Source organism: Pristis pectinata, chromosome 31 (assembly GCF_009764475.1).
Source record: "Pristis pectinata isolate sPriPec2 chromosome 31, sPriPec2.1.pri, whole genome shotgun sequence".
NCBI lineage: Eukaryota > Metazoa > Chordata > Chondrichthyes > Rhinopristiformes > Pristidae > Pristis > Pristis pectinata.
In genome coordinates, this window is record NC_067435.1 from 10607289 (window position 1) to 10625080 (window position 17792).

The following is a 17792-nucleotide window of genomic DNA, read 5'->3' on the forward strand; positions in this document are numbered from 1 at the left end:
TGTGGGACTTCAGGCTTATGTACCTCCTGCCCGATGGTAGCTGCAACAGGATGGCATGGCTTGGATGGTGGGGATGATGGATGTTGCCTACAATGAGCACCTCATGTAGATACTACCGATGGTGGGGAGGGATGTGCCCATGATGTATTGGGCTGAGTCCACTACTCTCTGCAGCTTCTTACATTCCTGCGCATTTGAATTTCCATACTAGATCATGATGCAACCAGTCAGGACACTTTCAACAGTACATCTATTTGTTAGAGTGTTCAGTGACAAGCCGAATCTCCTTAACCTTCTAAGAAAGTAAAGACACTGGCACGCCTTCCTTGTGATTGCATCTACGTGCTGGGCCCAGGACAGGCCATCCGATATGTTAACACCCAGGAATTTAAAGCTGCTGACTCTCTCCACCTCTGATCCCCCGATGTAGACTGGCTCATGTCCGCCCTCCTTCCCCTTCCTGAAGTCAACAATCAGCTCTTTAGTTTTACTGACAATTGAGTGAGACGTTGTCGTTGCAGCACCACTCAGCCACGTCCATGGGTCCTTTCCCTGCAGGCCCATTCCCAGGGAATTCATCCCAGGAATGAATCCCAGGGCCAGAGACAGGGCTTATTGCCCAGTGCAGAGACTAACCCCACAAATGGGGCGTGGGTCCAGAGGGCCCACTCCCAGAGATAAGGGTTTGTACCAAGAGGTGTACTGCTCAGTCCCAGCTCACTCACAGAAAGAGGGAACAGTCCCTCCGAAAAGGTCTGTTCCAGAGGCACATTCCCAGAGGTGGGGAGGACCACACTGAGCCTATTCCCATTGGAGGGCTCACATCCAGAGGTCCAGTCTCAGTGGCAGGACTCACTCCCAGCCACTCCCAGATCTTCACTCCTAGATGCAAGACCCACTCCCTCAGACAGGGCTTCATTCTTCAGACACACACATAACTAAGACAAAGTCAAGGCCCACTTAGTCATGCCAACAAATTATCTGGTCAATCTCTCATGGGAGCTTCCTGTGCACAAACTGGCTACCCCATTTCATTTACACTTCCAAAGGAATTCATCGGACATGAGATGCTTTGGGTGTCCTGGGGTAGTGGAAGGTGCTATAGAAATGTAAGCTCCTTTCTTATTGGCTGACTTGGTTTATTTACAGACCTGACATCATTGATCCGGCCATCCTAAGGCCTGGGCGCCTGGATCAGCTGATTTATATCCCACTGCCCGATGAAAAGTCAAGGATGGCCATCTTAAAAGCCAACCTGAGAAAATCTCCGATTGCAAAGGTAGGGAGTTCCAGGTTCAATCCTGACCTCCGGTGCTGCCTGTGTGGAGGTTGCACGTTCTCCCTGGGACTGTGAGGGTTTCACCCGGGAGCTCTGATTTCCTCCCAAAAATGTGCAGGTTGGTGAGTTCATTGGCCGCTGTAAATTGCCCTTCGAGTGTAGATGAGGAGTAGAAGCTGGGGAGAGCTGATGACCATATTGAAGACCAACTTTGGAGGGTCTCCGATTGCAAAGGTTGGGAGTCATGGAATTCTGGCACAGACCACGTAAGAGATCAAAGTTGAGTTTATTGTCATATGCACAAGTACATGTGTGCACAGGTGCAATGAGAAAACTTACCTGCAGCAGCATCACAGGCACATAGCATCAGATAAGCAGCATTCACAAGAAAAACATAAATTAAACATAAATTATACACAATTTTCACAAGAAAGAACACAATCGGAACAAAAAAAAGTTCACTTTAATGCAAAGTGATCAAAGTGGTCATAGGTTGCTGTACTGTAGTGATTAGGGTTGTGCCGGTAGGTTCAAGAACTGAATAGTTGAATGGAAGTAGCTGTTCTTGAACCTGGTGGTGTGGGACTTCAGGCTTCTGTACCTCCTACCCGATGGTAGCTGCGAGAAGATGGCACGGCCTGGATGGTGGGGATCTTTGATAGATGTTGCCTTCCTGAGGCAGCGCCTCCTGTATGTACTACCGATGGTGGGGAGGGGATGTCCCCGTGATGTATTGGGCAGAGTCCACTACTCTCTGCAGCTTCTTAAGTTCCTGCACACTCGAATTGCCGTACCAGACCATGATGCAGTCAGGATATTTTCAACAGTACGTCTGTAGAAGTTTGTTGGAGAAGGACTAAGTTGGTGAAACCAATGGACTATCTGACATCCCCAGGTCGAGGATATGAGAAGAAAACAATGGAAGAGTTTTGAGCAACAACCAAAGACCTAAATTAAATTTCCTGGCCACTTCCTGTATTTCTGGGTACGTCCCAGTTCTCTGTCTGCCCCCCCCCCCCCCCCCCCCAGTCCAACCTCGCAATATCGCCCATCTTAAGGTGACACGGTGGCATAGCTGGTAGAGCTGCTGCCTCACGGCTCCAGCAACCCGGGTTCAATCCTGACCTTGGGTGCTGTCAATGTGGAGTTCGCCCGATCTCCCCAAGACTGTGTGGGCTCCCCACTCCCCCCCCCCCCCCCAAGGTGCTCCGGTTTCCTCCCACATCCTAAAGATGTGTGGATTGGTGGGTTAATTGGCTGCTGTAAATTACCCCGAGTGTGTGGGTGAGAGGTAGAGTTTGTGGGGGGTGGTGGGGGGTTTGATGGGAATGTGGGGAGAATAAAATAGATAAATTCTGAGAGATTTAGTGGGATTATTGGGAACGTGGGGGGAGTGGGACCATTCCACAAGGAGAAAATGCAAAGGTACAAAAATAATGACAACACTACCCAGCCGAGACAGTGAATCACCTCGTGAAACCTTCACTGTGGGATTGGTGTAAATATGGATGCTTGATGGCTGGCAGGAACTGTGGGCTGAAGGGCCTCAGGCTCTGCTGTGTGACTATCCCTGACTTGAAGAAGGAAACTCCTAGTCCCATGTGAATGTCTTTGACTTTCGAGATTAATTGGCTGCTGTACACGTCCTCTCAGATAATAAGATAGAGTAAGATCTCTTTATTAGCCATATGTGCATCGAAACACACGGTGAAATGCATCTTTTACGTAGAGTGTTCTGGGGGCAGCCTGCAAGTGTCGCCATGCTTCCAGCGCCAACATAGCACGCCCACAACTTCCTAATCGGTGGTACTTTGGAATGTGGGAGGAAACCGGAGCACCCGAAGGAAACCCATGCAGACATGGGGAGAACGTACAAACTCTTTACAGACAGCGGCAGGAATTGAACCCGGGTCGCTGGCACTGTAATAGCGTCACGCTAACCACTACACTACCGTACCTGCCTGTTTCCGGTTTCCTCCCCCATCCCAAAGGTGTGCAGATCGGTGGGTTAACTGGCTGCTGTAAATTGCCCCTGGGGTGTGGGTGAGGGGTAGAATCTCGGGAAAGTTGCTGACCACCTTGAAAACCAACCTAGGAGGGTCTTGGATTGCAAAGGTAGGGAGTCATGGAATTCTGGCACAGACCCCGTAAGAGATGGAATAATGCATCCAGGGATTTCAGCCTGAGAATTTGGACAACCTGCTACCCACAAGCTCAGGCAACAATAGGTGTCTTTGTTGCAGAGGGACTCAAGGGGTTGTTGTTACTTTAACCTGGCCATTACCCATGGGAAGGGGATGGAGCACAGTGGAGTCATGCACCCTTCTTCTATTGCATTAGAACATAGAACACTACAGTTCAGTACAGGCCCTTCAGCCCACAATGTTGTGCCGACATTTTATCCTGCTCTAAGGTCTATCTAACCCGAGGGTTCCGGCCAATCGGTGTGTCTGCCCGTCTTCCGCGCTTATGTTTGCACGCGGGTGTCCTCGGAGAGGGAGCACGCGGTCTCCGCTGGCACCCTGGTTGAGTTCCGCGCTCGGTGGGCCCCTTGGGATCGCGCGTGTCATGGACGGAGAGAATGCGATTCTTCTGTGAAGTGTTGTGCGGTATGATTAGCGGTTGCTTTCTTTGCTGTGTTGCGTGTGCGTTTCGCGGGTGTCTAGTTCGCATTATCTTGCTGTAGTTATGTAGCTGCTTAGTTTGTTTCCTCTCTTCTGTATTAGTTGCAGTGTATTGACACTGGTTGTACTTCTTGGTAGTGCTTTAAGTTAACAAACGTTTATAAATAAAAAAAAAGGCTATCTAACCCTTCCCTCCCACACAGCCCCCTAGTTTTCTATCATTTATGTGTCTATCTAAGAGTCTCTTAAATGTCCCTAATGTATCTGCCATGCATTGCAGAGTGTTGACTTAGGGTACCTGGCCAAGATAACCCACGGCTTCTCGGGAGCCGACCTGACGGAGATCTGCCAGAGGGCATGCAAGCTGGCGATCCGCGAGGCCATCGAGGCGGAGATTAAGCGGGAGCAGGAGCACCAGCACAACCCCGACACAGCCATGGTGAGTGATGGGGGGTGGGGGGGGAGGTCAATCCCCGCCTCACCTGCTGAACGGGCTTCGGGACGTTTGATACTAACTGGAGAAAGTCCAGGCAAGGGATTCCCGACGTGAAACCCACCAGTCACCTGGCGGACAATGAATTTGTCACTGTGGGAGTCTCGACGGTCGATGTACGCACAGCAAGATCCCGCTAAGGGCGGTGGCGCAGCTGGTAGAGCCACTGCCTTGCGGTTCCAGCGACCTGGGTTCAAGGCTGACCTCGGGATGTGGTCTGTGAGGAGTTTGCATGTCCTCATGTGGTTTTCCTCCCACATCCCAAAGACGTGCGAGTTGGTAGGTTAATTGGCTTCTGTAAGTTGTCCTGAGTGTGTAGGTGAGTGTGGGGGAGTTGGTGGGAATGTGGGTTGAATAAAATGACAGTAGTGCAGGATTGGTGTAAGTGAATGCTTGTTGGTTGGCATGGACTCGGTGGGCTGAAGGGCCTTTTCCATGCCATATAATATGACTTAACACTGCCCCTGCCGTGCCGCCCTACGGTCCCACCACAGTCACTAGCACAATCTTCCCCAGCCCTGGATTTGCTCCCGCTCCCATTCCCACTCCCACATCTCTGCCTCTTATTTCCCAGGAGGATGACTACGACCCCGTTCCTGAAATCCGCGCTGACCACTTTGAGGAGGCCATGAGGTTCGGCCGCCGTTCAGTCAGTGACAACGACATCAGGAAGTACGAGATGTTCGCCCAGACACTACAACAAAGCAGAGGCTTCGGCAACTTCAGGTCTGTATGATTGGGGCCCTCCGCTGTCGGCACCGGTCGAGAGAACTCAGCTGACAAACCGAAAATCAAAAACACTGCAGAAATAAAAACGGAGCATGCTGGAAAAACTCAGCAGGTCGGGCAGCATCTGTGGGAAGAGAAACCGTTGGCATTTCGGGCGCATCTAGAACATAGAACACTACAGCACAGTATGTTGTGCTGACATTTTATCCTGCTCCAAGATCTAAGATCTACCTAACCCTCCCTCCACCCCCCCCCCCCCCCCACCGCCCCCCAACTAGCCCCCTATTTTTCTATCATTCGTCTGTGGGAAGAGAAACCGTTAGCGTTTTAGGTTGGGAACAGTTCTGATGAAGGGTTCTTAGAACACAGAACAGTACAGCACAGGAACAGGCCCTTCAGCCCACAATGTCTGTGCTGAACACAATGCAAATTAAACTAAATCTCTTCTGCCTGCACAAAGATAAGATAAGATATCTTTATTAATCACATGTACATCGAAACACACAGTGAAATCGGATACGATAGGGTCTTTTAAGAGACTTTTGGATAGGTACATGGAGCTTAGAAAAATACAGGGCTATGGGTAAGCCTAATAATTTCTAAGGTAGGGATATGCTCGGCACAGCTTTGTGGGCCGAAGGGCCTGAACTGTGCTGTAGGTTTTCTATGTTCTAAATGCATCTTTTTGCGTGGTGTTCTGGGGACAGCCCGCAAGTGTCGCCACACTTCCACTGCCAACATAGCACGCCCACAACTTCCTAACCTGTACGTCTTTTGGAATGTCGGAGGAGACCCTCGCAGACACTGGGAGAACGTACAAACTCCTTACAGACAGCAGCCGGAATTGAACCCGGGTCGCTGGCGCTGTAATAGTGTCACGCTAACCGCTACACTACCATACCTGTCCTTATCCATAACCCTCCATTTCCTGCATATTCATGTGTTTATCTAACAGCCTCTTAAATGCCAGCCTGTTCCAGCCACCCACAACTCTGTAAAACAAAACTAATTAAGCTAGTACTTAAATGCCTAACTAAACTAATTCCTTCTGCCTACACAATGTCTGTCTTTCCATTTCCTGCACATCCATGAGCCTGTTTAAGAGTCTCTTTATCGTATCTGCCTCCACCACCACCCCTGGCAGCACATTCCAGGCACCCGCCACACTCTATGTGTAAAAAAAACTTGCCCCGCACATCTCCTTTAAAGTCCCCCCCACGCCCCCCCCAATCTTAAATGCATGACGTCTTGTATTAGACATTTCTACCCTGGGAAAAAGATTCTGATTGTCAACCCTCTCACAATTTTTGTTTAGACTTTTACCAGGTTTCCCCTCAGTCTCCAACACTCCTGAGAGAACAACCCAGGTTTGTCCAACCTCTCCTTGCAGCTCATACCCTCTAATCCAGGCAGCATCCTGGTAAATCCCTTCTGCACCCTTTCCGAAGCCTCCACGTCCTTCCTGTAATGGGGCAACCAGAACTGCAGTTCTTGGTTGACAAATGGGCTTTTTTCCAGCTGCAAGCACTGTACAATCAAGGAAATATTGTTTGATGTACCGTCACAGCTGTAATATGAGAAACATAGCAGTCAATTTGTACACAACGAGGTCCCACAAACAGAAGGGCTAGTGACCATGGTATTGACTGAGGGATTGATACTGACCTGGATGAAAAACACGATGATGTTGTAGGAACTCAGCAGGCCAGGCAGCATCCGTGGAGAAAAGCAGGTGGTCAACATTTAGGCTCAGGACCCTTCTTCAGGACTGAAGCTAGGAAAAGAGGAAGCCCAATATATAGGAGGGAAAAGCAGAGCAGTGATAGGTGGACAAAAGAGGGGAGGTGGGGTGGACACAAGGTGGTGATAGGTAGATGCAGGTAAGAGACAGTGATAGCAGGTGCGGGGTTCTGACCCGAAACATTGACCACCTGCTTTTCTCCACGGATGCTGCCTGGCCTGCTGAGTTCCTCCAGCATCATTGTGTTTATTTTCTAGATTCCAGCATCTGCAGTCCTTTGTTTCTCTAGATACCGACCAGGACAGTGGGGAGAATTCCGAAACAAATTCAGACTCTCCGAACTGAAACGTTGACGCTGTTTCTCTTCCCAGGGATGCTTCCTGAACTGCTGAGTATTTCCAGGAGAGGGAACAGGAAAGTTGCCAGTATATAGCAGTATGTAGAGGGGGCGGGATAGAGGCTGGTAGGTGATAGGGAGATCCAGATGGGGAGGGGTGATGGGCAGGTGGGGGAAGAGTATAGGATAGGTGAACAAAGGGAGATGAAAACTGGGCAGAGGGGTGGATGTGTGGAGGGGAGCACCAGGGGGGTGGGTTTCCTGAAAATGGAAAATTCATTGTTTATCCCATTGGGTTGTAGTTGGAATTGGTTTATTATTGTCACTTGTACCGAGGTAAAGTGAAAAACTTGTCTTGCATTCGTTCATACAGATCATTTCATTACACAGTGCATTGAGGTAGCACAGGGTAAACCAATAACAGAATACAGAGTAAAGAATCACAGCTACAGAGAAAGTGCAGTGAAGGCAGACAATAAGGTGCAAGGTCACAGTGAGGCAGATTGTGAGATCAAGAGTCCATCTCATCGTACTAGGGTTCAATAGTCTTATAACAGCGGGATAGAAGCTGTCCTTGAGCCTGGTGGTACGCGCTCTCAGGCTTTTGTACCTTCAGCCTGATGGGAGAGGGGAAAAGAGAGAATGTCTGGGGTGGGTGGGGTCTTTGATGATGTTGGCTGATTTACCGAGGCAGCGAGAAATGTAGACAAGAGTCCATGGAGGGAAGGCTGGTTTCCGTGACACGCTGGGCTGTGTCCACAACTCTCTGCGGTTTCTTGCAGTCCCAGGCAGAGCAGGTGCCATTCCAAACCATAGGATGCATCACGGCTCAGTATTGCAAGTGGAATGTGAGATGTTCTTCCAATTTGCGTTAGGCCTCTCCGGAGCAGTGGAAAGAGCCGTGGGCGCAGGAAGGAGATTTAAAATAAAAAGCTCGCGGTGGCCATTGCAGACAGAGCACAGGTGCTCCGCCAGATGGCCGCCAAGTCTATGCGTGGTTTCGCTGAAGTAGAGGAGGCCACAGTGAGAGCACCAAATGCGGGGACGTCATTCCTTTCTCCGAGTGCAGGAGACCTGGTTGGAAGGGGTGGAGCTGGAGGGGCTGCTCAGCTCCCTGGATGGTAGTGAGGGGGAGTTGGGACAAGTGTAACGCCTCCTTCGGTTGTTGGGCAAAGTGCTGGGGGTGGGGAGGGGTGAGCGAACCCGGGAGCCCTTCCTGTGAAGGGCTGGGAATCAGAAAGGCTGGGGAGAGGGAACAATGGGACTGTGGTGGGATCATATTGGAGCTGGTGGAAGTGTGGAAGGATGATTTATTGGGTACAGAGGCTGCTGGGGTGAAAGGTGAGGACCAAGGGAACTCGGTTCTACCTGGGGTGGGGGGAGGGTTATCAGAGCAGACGTGTGGGAAAGGGGGAAGCTATGTGTGAGGGCTCCATCAACCATGGGTGAAGGGAGGCCACATGTCCAGAAGATGGAGGACATTTCAGGAGCTCCAGAGCAGAAGGTCTCATCTTGAGAACAGATGTGGTAGAGAGGGAGAAACTGAGAGGAAGGAATGGTGTCCCTACGGGAGGCAGGGTGGGAGGGGGTGTAGCTGAGGTCGGTGCGGGAGTCGGTAGGTTCACAGATGTCAGTGGCAAGTCTGTCGACTGAGATGGAGACTGAAAGAGCCAGAGATGGTCCAGGTGAGTTTGAGGGCAGGGAGAAAGTTGGTGGCAAAGGTGATGAAATGGAGAGGTTCTGCACGATTGCAGGAAGCAGCACCGATGCAGTCGTCGATGTAGCGGAGAAAGAGTTGGGGAGTGGGAGTTGCCAGAATAGGCTCGGAACGAGGATTGTTCCACGTAGCCAGTGTTCCCAGATGGCGATGAAGGGAGGTGAAGTGTGTGTGTCTCTCTCTCTCTCTCTCTCTCTCTCTCTTTCTCTACCTATCCCCTCTACCTATCCCCTCTACTACTACATAATGGCAATCTCTTCCCTGGGGCAGAGTCTCGACCTGAGATCTCGGCATACACCTTTTGCCTCCACAGCTGCTGCCTGTCCTACCGAGTTCTCCCAGCGTTCTGTTCTAGTTCCAGATTCCAGCATCTGCAGTCTCTCTTGCCTTCTGATTCAGTGCACATCCACCCACAGACTGCCAGGTGGAGGAGACCTTGAGACATTACGGAATGGATATCAGCTCCATCAACCATCCCAAAGTCCACCAGCCTCAGTTTCCTTTTGCTCTTCCAGGTTTCCGTCCAACAGCCAGTCCAGTGGTCAGGGGAGTGATGGAGGGAGCGGAGGGAACCTGTACCGTGAGGATGGAGATGATGACCTTTACAACTGAGGAACTAGCCAAAGGTCGAGGTTGCCCGGGTCTTGATCTGGAGCATGCTGTCCCCCTCACCCATCGCCAAGGACGGAAACTCAAACATAAACTTTGGAGGAAAGTGGTACATTATCTGCTGAGGTCTGGGCCTCGAGCGTTGCTTCATCTTGGGATCTCTGACCTGTATCCCATCGCCTGTGCTTGATTAGTGGTGGGTTTGATTTCATCGATCAGCACTTTGTACAGCACTCACCTCAGGATTGTGTAGGGTGTGTGTGTGTGAGTGTGTAAGTGTGTGAGAGTGTCTCCTCACCTCCTGTACATGAAGCTTGAAGCCATCCACGTGTGGACTGGATGATTAGATGTTTGATTCTAAGACTAAATATAAACTGAAAAGGTGTTTTCCAAAAAACAAATGACCATTTTACGGAGGTACTTTTGCAGTGGGGTTCTGAATATTAAAGTTTTTCAACCATTTCCCATTGGGAGAAAAATTTAAATCTGGATTATCACTGTAGACCTGTCATGTCAGACAATAATGATTGTGCAGTGTGTGTCCTGGATTTGTCTATATATGTAGAGGTTACCACTTGCATCAATGCAGTTAGAACATAAAACAGTATAGCACAAGACCCAGACACAAGAAATTCTGCAGATGCTGGAATCTGGAGCAATACACAAAAAGCACAAGCCAGGCCCTTTGGTCCATGATATTATGCCGAACTAATTAATCTAGTAATTAAATCCTAACTAAACTAATCCCTCCTGCCTACACAATATCCACGTCCCTCCATTCTCTGCACATTCTCTGCCCATCTAAGAGCCTCTTAAACGCCTCTGTTGTATCTGCCTCCACTACCACCCCTGGCAGCACATTCCAAGCACCCACCGCTCTCATTGTGAAAAAAAAACTTGCCCCGCACATCTCCTTTGTACTTTTCCCCCTCTCGTGCCGCTAGTATTAGACATTTCAACCCTGGAGGAAAAGATACCAGCTGTCTACTCTGTCTATCCCTCTCATAATCTTACAAACCTCTATCAGGTCTCCCCTCAGCCTCCGCCCCCTCCAGAGAAAACAACCCCAGTTTGTCCAACCTCTCCTTATAGCACATGCCTTCTAATCCAGGTAGCATCCTGGCAAACCACCTCAGAGTTCCCACCTTAGAACCCACAGAGAGTGCAGAGTGGAAGCAGATCACTCTTAATCCTGCCTTAGAAGAAGCAGTGGCATAGATTGTGATTTATAGGACCTAGTACAGAGGAACAGGCCCTTCGGCCCATGATGTTTGTGCTGATCGTGATGCTAATTTAAACTAATCCCATCCGTCTGCACGTGATCTATATTCCCTCTATTCCCTCCCTGTCCATGAGCCTGTCTGAACACCTCTTCAACGTTGCTATTGTATCTGCTTCCATCACCTCTTGTGGCAGCCTGTTCCAGGCACCCATCACTCTCTGTGTGTAAAACAAAACTTGTCCTGCACATCACCTTTAAATGTTCCCCCTCTCAACTTAAAACTGTGCCCTCTAGTATTTGATGTTTCCATGCTGGGAAAAAGGCTCTGACCTTATCTATGCCTCTCATAATTTTATATACTTCTATCATGATGCGAGTTCAAATCCCATCATTGGAGCTACGGAATTTAAATTTTATCAATTAAAATTAACCTAGAATAGGGAAACGAGTAGCAATAAGGGTGATCATGAAACACCCAGACTGTTGGGAAAACCTGTCACTGGTAACCTTCAAAGGAGGAAGCTTGTGTCCTGATCTAGTCTGGCCTTTGTGAATCCAGAACAAAAAGTAGTTTATCATCAACTAAATTATCGTGGAGTCATACAGCACCAAAACAAGCCCTTTGGATCACCATCAATACCAATCCCATTCACCAGCACTTGGATCACAGCCTACTGTGCCTTGGTGGTTCAAGAGCTGGTCCTGATGTTGAGAGAGTCTCTGCCTCCACTACCCTCAGGCAGAGTAGATCCTGTCGGCACATCCAATTAATGAAAACTTATTCCCATTGGGCAGTAAGGAGTTGGGTCCAAGTTTTTAAATATCTCCTCCTTTGGAGACGGGGCTGTTTCCCCCACCCACTGCCCCAAACATACTATGTCATTCCAAGATCACCAATGTGACATTGCCTGACTTCTGCCTGCCTCCAATCACTGGTTCCTGAAACCTTCATCCACACCTTTGTAAGCCTCAGACCTGAACATACCAAACACTTGGGGGCTGGTCTCCCTTGTTCCTTGCTCCACAAATCTGGGCTGATCCATATTCCGCAGCCTGAGTCCCGTTCATCTCTGGTGATTCACTCCAATGATTAATGACTCCTCTAAAAGATTTAGATAGCGCAAAAGCAACATACTCGGGTACTACTGATATCGAAACAGGAAATGCTGGAAAAACTCAGCAGGTCAGGCAGAATCTGTGGAGAGAAAAACATTGATATTGGTTTATTATTGTCCCTTGTACCGAGGTACAGTGAAAAACTTGTCTTGCACACTGTTCGTACAGGTCAATTCATTACACAGTGCAGATACATTGAGTTAGCACAGTGTGCATTGATGTAGTACAGGTAAAAACAGTAACAGAATACAGAGTAAAGTGTCACAGCTACAGGGAAGTGCAGTGCAGGTAGACAAGGTGCAAGGTCACAACAAGGTAGATTGTGAAGTCAAGAGTCTATCTCATCATATAAGGGAACCATTCAATAGTGTTATCACAGTGGGATAGAAGACTATTGAACAGTTCCCTTATACAATGAGATGGATTCTTGACCTCACAATCTACCTTATTGTGATCTTGCACCTTATTATCTACCTGCACTGCACTTGCCTGTAGCTGTGACACTTTACTCTGTACTCTGTTATTGTTTTTACCTGTACTACCGCAATGCACTCTGTACTAACTCAATGTATCTGCACTGTGTAATGAATTGACCTGTACGAATGGTATGCAAGACAAGTTTTTCACTGTACCTCGTTACAAGTGAAACATTGCTGTTTCAGGTCAATTGCTTTTCATCAGACTGGGAAATGTTGCAAATAAAACGCATGTTAAGTTACAGAGAAAGAGCAGAGGGTGTAGAAAACAACAAGGGAGGCTCTGTCATCGGGTGGATGCCAGAGGAGATGGTGATCTCTGCTGAGAGAGGGGAGTGTAAGTGGGTCTAGGGAAGGTTTTAATAAGAGGAGGTTAGTACCAAAAGAGGGGGGAAATGGATGCTGGGCATATCAGATCTAAGACTGGAGATACATGGTTGATTATATGAATTCAGTGTTGACTCCCGAGGGCTGTAATGTATCCTGTCAGGAGGTAAGGTGCTGTTCCTCACGGATGAGGTAAGCTTAATTGGAGCAGTGTAGGAGGCCAAAGGCAGAGAGGAAGTGAAATGAAGAATTAAAGCAAGTAAGTGGAATCTCAGGGTCACCCTTGAAGCTTAATGGACGGTTTCCACAAAATGGTCATCAAATTTAAGTTTAGTTTTCCCGGTGTAGAGGGAAGCACATCATGAGCACTGACTGCAGTACACCAAACTGGAGGAGGCACAAGTGAAGTGGTGTCCCTGGAGGGCAGGAAAGGCGGAGGTAAATGTGTGGATGTTTTGCATAGGAACAGGCATGAAAAGGGGAGCAGAGCCTGATGGGGATGGAAGAATGGACCAGGGCATCTTGGAGGGAATTCTCTCTGGAATTCTGGAAAAGGAGCGGCAGGGAAGATGCATGTGGTAGTAGCATCTGTTGAAGGTGGAGGGGAACAGAGTGAGGACAAGAGGAAGCCTATCCTTGTTCCAGGTGGAAAGGAAAGGGGTCAGCACAGAACCAAGAGAAATGAAATCAAAACATCTGATTATTGACCACCCTTTATTATCCTCTAAAAGTTCCATTTAAATATTTCCATTCTGCTCCTTTAGTTCATTTAACACTTTCTCTGTTAAATCTCTTTGCAAAACGTTTAAAACATTTTCAGGACCATTTTTAAATTCCTCTTTAAAATCAGACCCTCTTTAAAACACTTTTCCACCATTCCAGCCCAAGTTTCTACATCTCATTAATGTCTGAGTGTTAGCTGCTGGATACCTACAATAGTCAGAGGCATAAATGGAACCATTCATGGTCACTTGGGTCTGTGCCAACAATGTGTTAATCATTCCATCATTGGCACCAGTGCCTTCAACTGCTGACACCCCAAACTCTGGAACCTTTCTTTAAACCTCAAACTAAGTCTTTTCTGCAAACATATCTCTTTGGCTGCTCTCCCTCCTTATGGAGTCAGTATTGGATTTTGCTTGGCATCATTTCTCTGGGACACTGATGTACACTCATTCCTCATTATCTGCTGATTTTGCTGTCCGTGGATCTGCCTCCTCGTCAGATCATCCCTAGGGCCCATCTTGAAATTTTTTGAACATACATACGTGTAAAGGTAGAGGAGCCAATCATTGTCTGTGTAAATACAGTGATTGTGTTCCAGACCACTTGTGTTAAGTGGCTCCCTGTTGTGCACTCCTCTAATAGAGAGCTGCTTGCATTCCCCGAGCTGCATCTTCCAATTTCAACACCTATCACGGCTTGTAAGTTTCAGTGAAGGTAGCTTGTGAGGTAAAATTATTTCCTTCAGGTATTCAGCCTTCTCCATATGTTTATTATTGCATGTTAATGCTTTTAGAACATTACAGGTCATATTTATTTATATCTGTGAGGTGTATTAGGTACAGAAGGTCTTCATGGTATCTATGGGAAATATGTGCCCCAATCTCTCATCGATAATGAGGCCTTAGTGTATTTCAAATGTTCCACTACCTAACCATTCAGAAATCTCGATGCTTTAGCATCTGACTCACCAGGTAATGATTGCAGTTTTCACAGACCTGGGCCGCAGTTCCTGCACTTCCCACCCACTCGCAGGTCCCTGGTTTCAATGCTCTTCCACCACTCTCCAGGGTCCCAGTTCCCACGCTCCCTTCAACCTCACCTGGTTCTTGTTTCCCAGGTTTCTTTGAAACATACTGGGTTCACTGAAATGTTACTGTGTGACATCCTCTAAAGAAGTGGATCAAAAGTACATTGAAGTGCAAACAAAATAACATCCGACAGTCTGGAAAATCTACCAGCCTTGTCCACCAATTCCTGAGCATGCAGGATTAACAGAATTCTACCCCTAAATGGAGTTGCTGAGAGTCTGTGCTGTTGCAGTTCCACTGTGGGCACAAGGTGGTAGTGCAGAACAACAACCAGTTCCCAAAACCCCACAAGCTTATAAATTCATTTACTCCTTTTTACTGTCACTATAACAACATTATAACTCTGTTTCTAAAAGCTCCATAAAGATTGTGATCTTTTATTGCAATGTTTCCCAGGACTACATTGTCGCATTTCCCTTATGTAGCACTGCACTGTGTCAGTTGCAGTAGATGCTCCTCTTGCGATCTGCTGGCACTCTGTCTTACAGCTGTGACCTTGCAATCTGGTCCTTAAAGGGACATGTACAAGAGGCACTCTCCAGCTGCAGAGAGTGACACTGCTTCAACAATGGCTGCTGCAAGGATGTGAGGCAGAGAACCCTGGTCCTCAGAGGGACCTGGATTGGATGGGGTAGAACATCTCCCTCAGGAGGCACACCTGTGCAGGAGATTTGTGAAGACCCTCCAGGGATATAATCAGATCTCTAAGCTGTAATATTACCTGAATAATATTGGTGATAATGTCCCAGTACTAACAAGGAGAAGGGCGTGGGGGATAGTGAGTGCAGGGAGGGATACATTGATTTTCTGCAGAATGTAAGTATTAAGAAGCGGGAGGTGTTAGATGTCTGGGAACACATAAGGATGGATAAATCCCCAGGGCCAGATGAGATCTTCCCAGAATGCTATAGGAGGAGATAGCTGGGGCCCTGACAGAGATTCTTGCATCTTCATCAGCCACAGGTGAGGTACCAGGAGGACAGCTAATGGTGTTCCTTTATTTATGAAGGGCAGCAAGGGTTAGCCAGGTAACTACAGTCCGGCGAGCCTTACATCAGCGATAAGGCAAATTATTGGAGAAACTTCACAGGTTGGGGCATAGAATAAAAGAGTTGGGATGTTATGTTGCATTTTTACAAAACACCGGTTAGGATGCACTTGGAGTATTGTGTGTAGTTTTGGTCACCACACTGACCAAAGGAAGGATGCGAATGCACTGGAGAGAGTGCAGAGGAGGTTTGCTAGGATAGATCGGATAGGCTGGGCTTGTTTTCCCTGGAGTGAAGGAGGCTGAGGGGTGACCTGACAGAGGTGTATAAAATTCTGAGATACATTGATAGGGTAGACAGTCAATATTTTGGTATATCCATGGTAGAGATATCAAAAACAAGAGGGCATAGTTTTAAGGTGTGAGGAAGGTGGTTTAAAAGGGATCTGAGGGGGGTAGGTTTTTTACACTGTTTGGTATCTGCGATGTGCTGCCAGAAGAGGTGCTAGAATCAGATACAACTACAACGGCTGAGAGGCATTTAGACAGGGATAAGTAGGTAAGGCATAGAAGGATACGGTACTAATGCAGGCAAATGAGATTAGTCATAGAGCAGTACAGCATGGATACAGGCCCTTCGGCCCAACCAGTCCATGCCGACCATGGTGCCCACCCAGCTAGTCTCAATTTCCTGCATTCGGCCTATATCCCTCCAAGCCCCACCTCTCCTTGTACCTATCCAAGTATTTCTGAAGGGATACTATTAGAATAGATGGCAAAAAAGGTTTGGCATGGAAGTGATGGGCAGAATGGCTCATTACTCTGCTGTACAACTCGATATTAAAAATAACATGTTTCCTTATGACAGGGAAGGAGGCCATTCAGCCCATTGAGTCTATACCGGCTCACACGCAATCCATTAATCCCATTTTCCATGTAACCTACCTTTGTCACATTCCCCATCAACTCCCCCCAGATTTTACCCCTCACCTACACAGTTGGGGTTTAACCACCAACCCGCACGTCTTTGGGATGTGGGAGAAAACCGGAGCATGCGGAGGAAACGCTCACGGTCACAGGGAGCACATGCAAACTCCACACAGACAACAGGTCAGGATCGAACCCAGACACTGGAGCTGTGAGGCAGCAGGCCTACCCGTTGCGCCACTGTGCTGCCCAAATTATTTGAATAAGGTTTCTTTATTAGTCACACGTACATCGAAACACACAGTGAAATGCATCTTTTGTGTAGAGTGTTCTAGGGGCAGCCCGCAAGTGTCGCCACATTTCCAGCGCCAACATAGCACGCCCACAACTTCTTAACCCGTACGTCTTTGGAGTGTGGGAGGAAACCAGAGAACCCAGAGGAAACCCACGCAGACATGTGGAGAACGCACAAACTCCTTACAGACAGCGGCCGGATTTGAACCTGGTTCGCTGGCGCTGTAAAGCGTTACGCTAACCGCTACACTACCGTACCTGCCTGATTCGAATGCCTGAACTTTGGGGAAGGCACAAGTGGAGCAAGCAAATGTGGTGGCCCTTCCTGCTCCTGTGGAATGAAGGAAAATTAGATGAAGCTATCTTGAGAACAGAACATGTGATCTTCTTAACAGCAAACCACAAGATGTGGCAGAGAATTGCAGCAGCAGCCTGGCGTGATATTGAAGCAGGGAAGGTAAGAGTGATCCTGAACTCATGGAGTCATACAGCAAGAAATAGGCCCTTCGGCCCACTATGTCCATGTTAGCCATTGAGCACTGATCTATACTGATCCCATTCACCAGCACTTGTTCCATAGCCTGCTGTGCCTAAGTCAATTCAAACGCTCATCCAGATGCTTCTTAAATATAGGAAGGATGTGGAAGTGTTGGAAAGGGTGCAGAGGAGATTTACCAGGATGCTGCCTGGTTTAGAGAGTATGCATTATGAGGAGAGACTAAGGGAGCTAGGGCTTTACTCTTTGGAGAGAAGGAGGATGAGAGGAGACATGATAGAGGCGTACAAAATATTAAGAGGAATAGATAGAGTGGACAGCCAGCGCCTCTTTCCCAGGGCACCAATGCTCAATACAAGAAGGCATGGCTTTAAAGTAATGGGTGGGAAGTTCAAGGGAGATATCAGGGGAAGGTTTTTTACCCAGAGAGTGGTTGGAGCATGGAATGCGCTGCCTGGGGCGGCGGTGGAGGCAGGTACATTGGTCAAATTCAAGAGATTACTAGATAAGCATATGGAGGAATTTAAAATAGAGGGACATGTGGGAGGAAGGGGTTAGATAGTCTTAGGCAAGGTTTAAAGGTCAGCACAATATTGTGGGCCA

General features: G+C 48.1%; 1 protein-coding gene across 1 annotated transcript in view; it reads left to right on the forward strand.

The window, feature by feature from the left end:
• LOC127585033 (transitional endoplasmic reticulum ATPase-like) overlaps positions 1-9994 on the forward strand; it is a 52817-nt gene extending 42823 nt beyond the window's left edge. The window contains exons 15-18 of the mRNA XM_052042158.1: positions 1150-1279; positions 4184-4342; positions 4971-5122; positions 9436-9994. Coding sequence (XP_051898118.1) covers positions 1150-1279; positions 4184-4342; positions 4971-5122; positions 9436-9532 — 538 coding nt within the window. The 3' untranslated portion in view covers positions 9533-9994. The remainder of the gene's footprint in view (positions 1-1149; positions 1280-4183; positions 4343-4970; positions 5123-9435) is intronic.
• The last annotated feature ends 7798 nt before the right edge of the window (positions 9995-17792 follow it).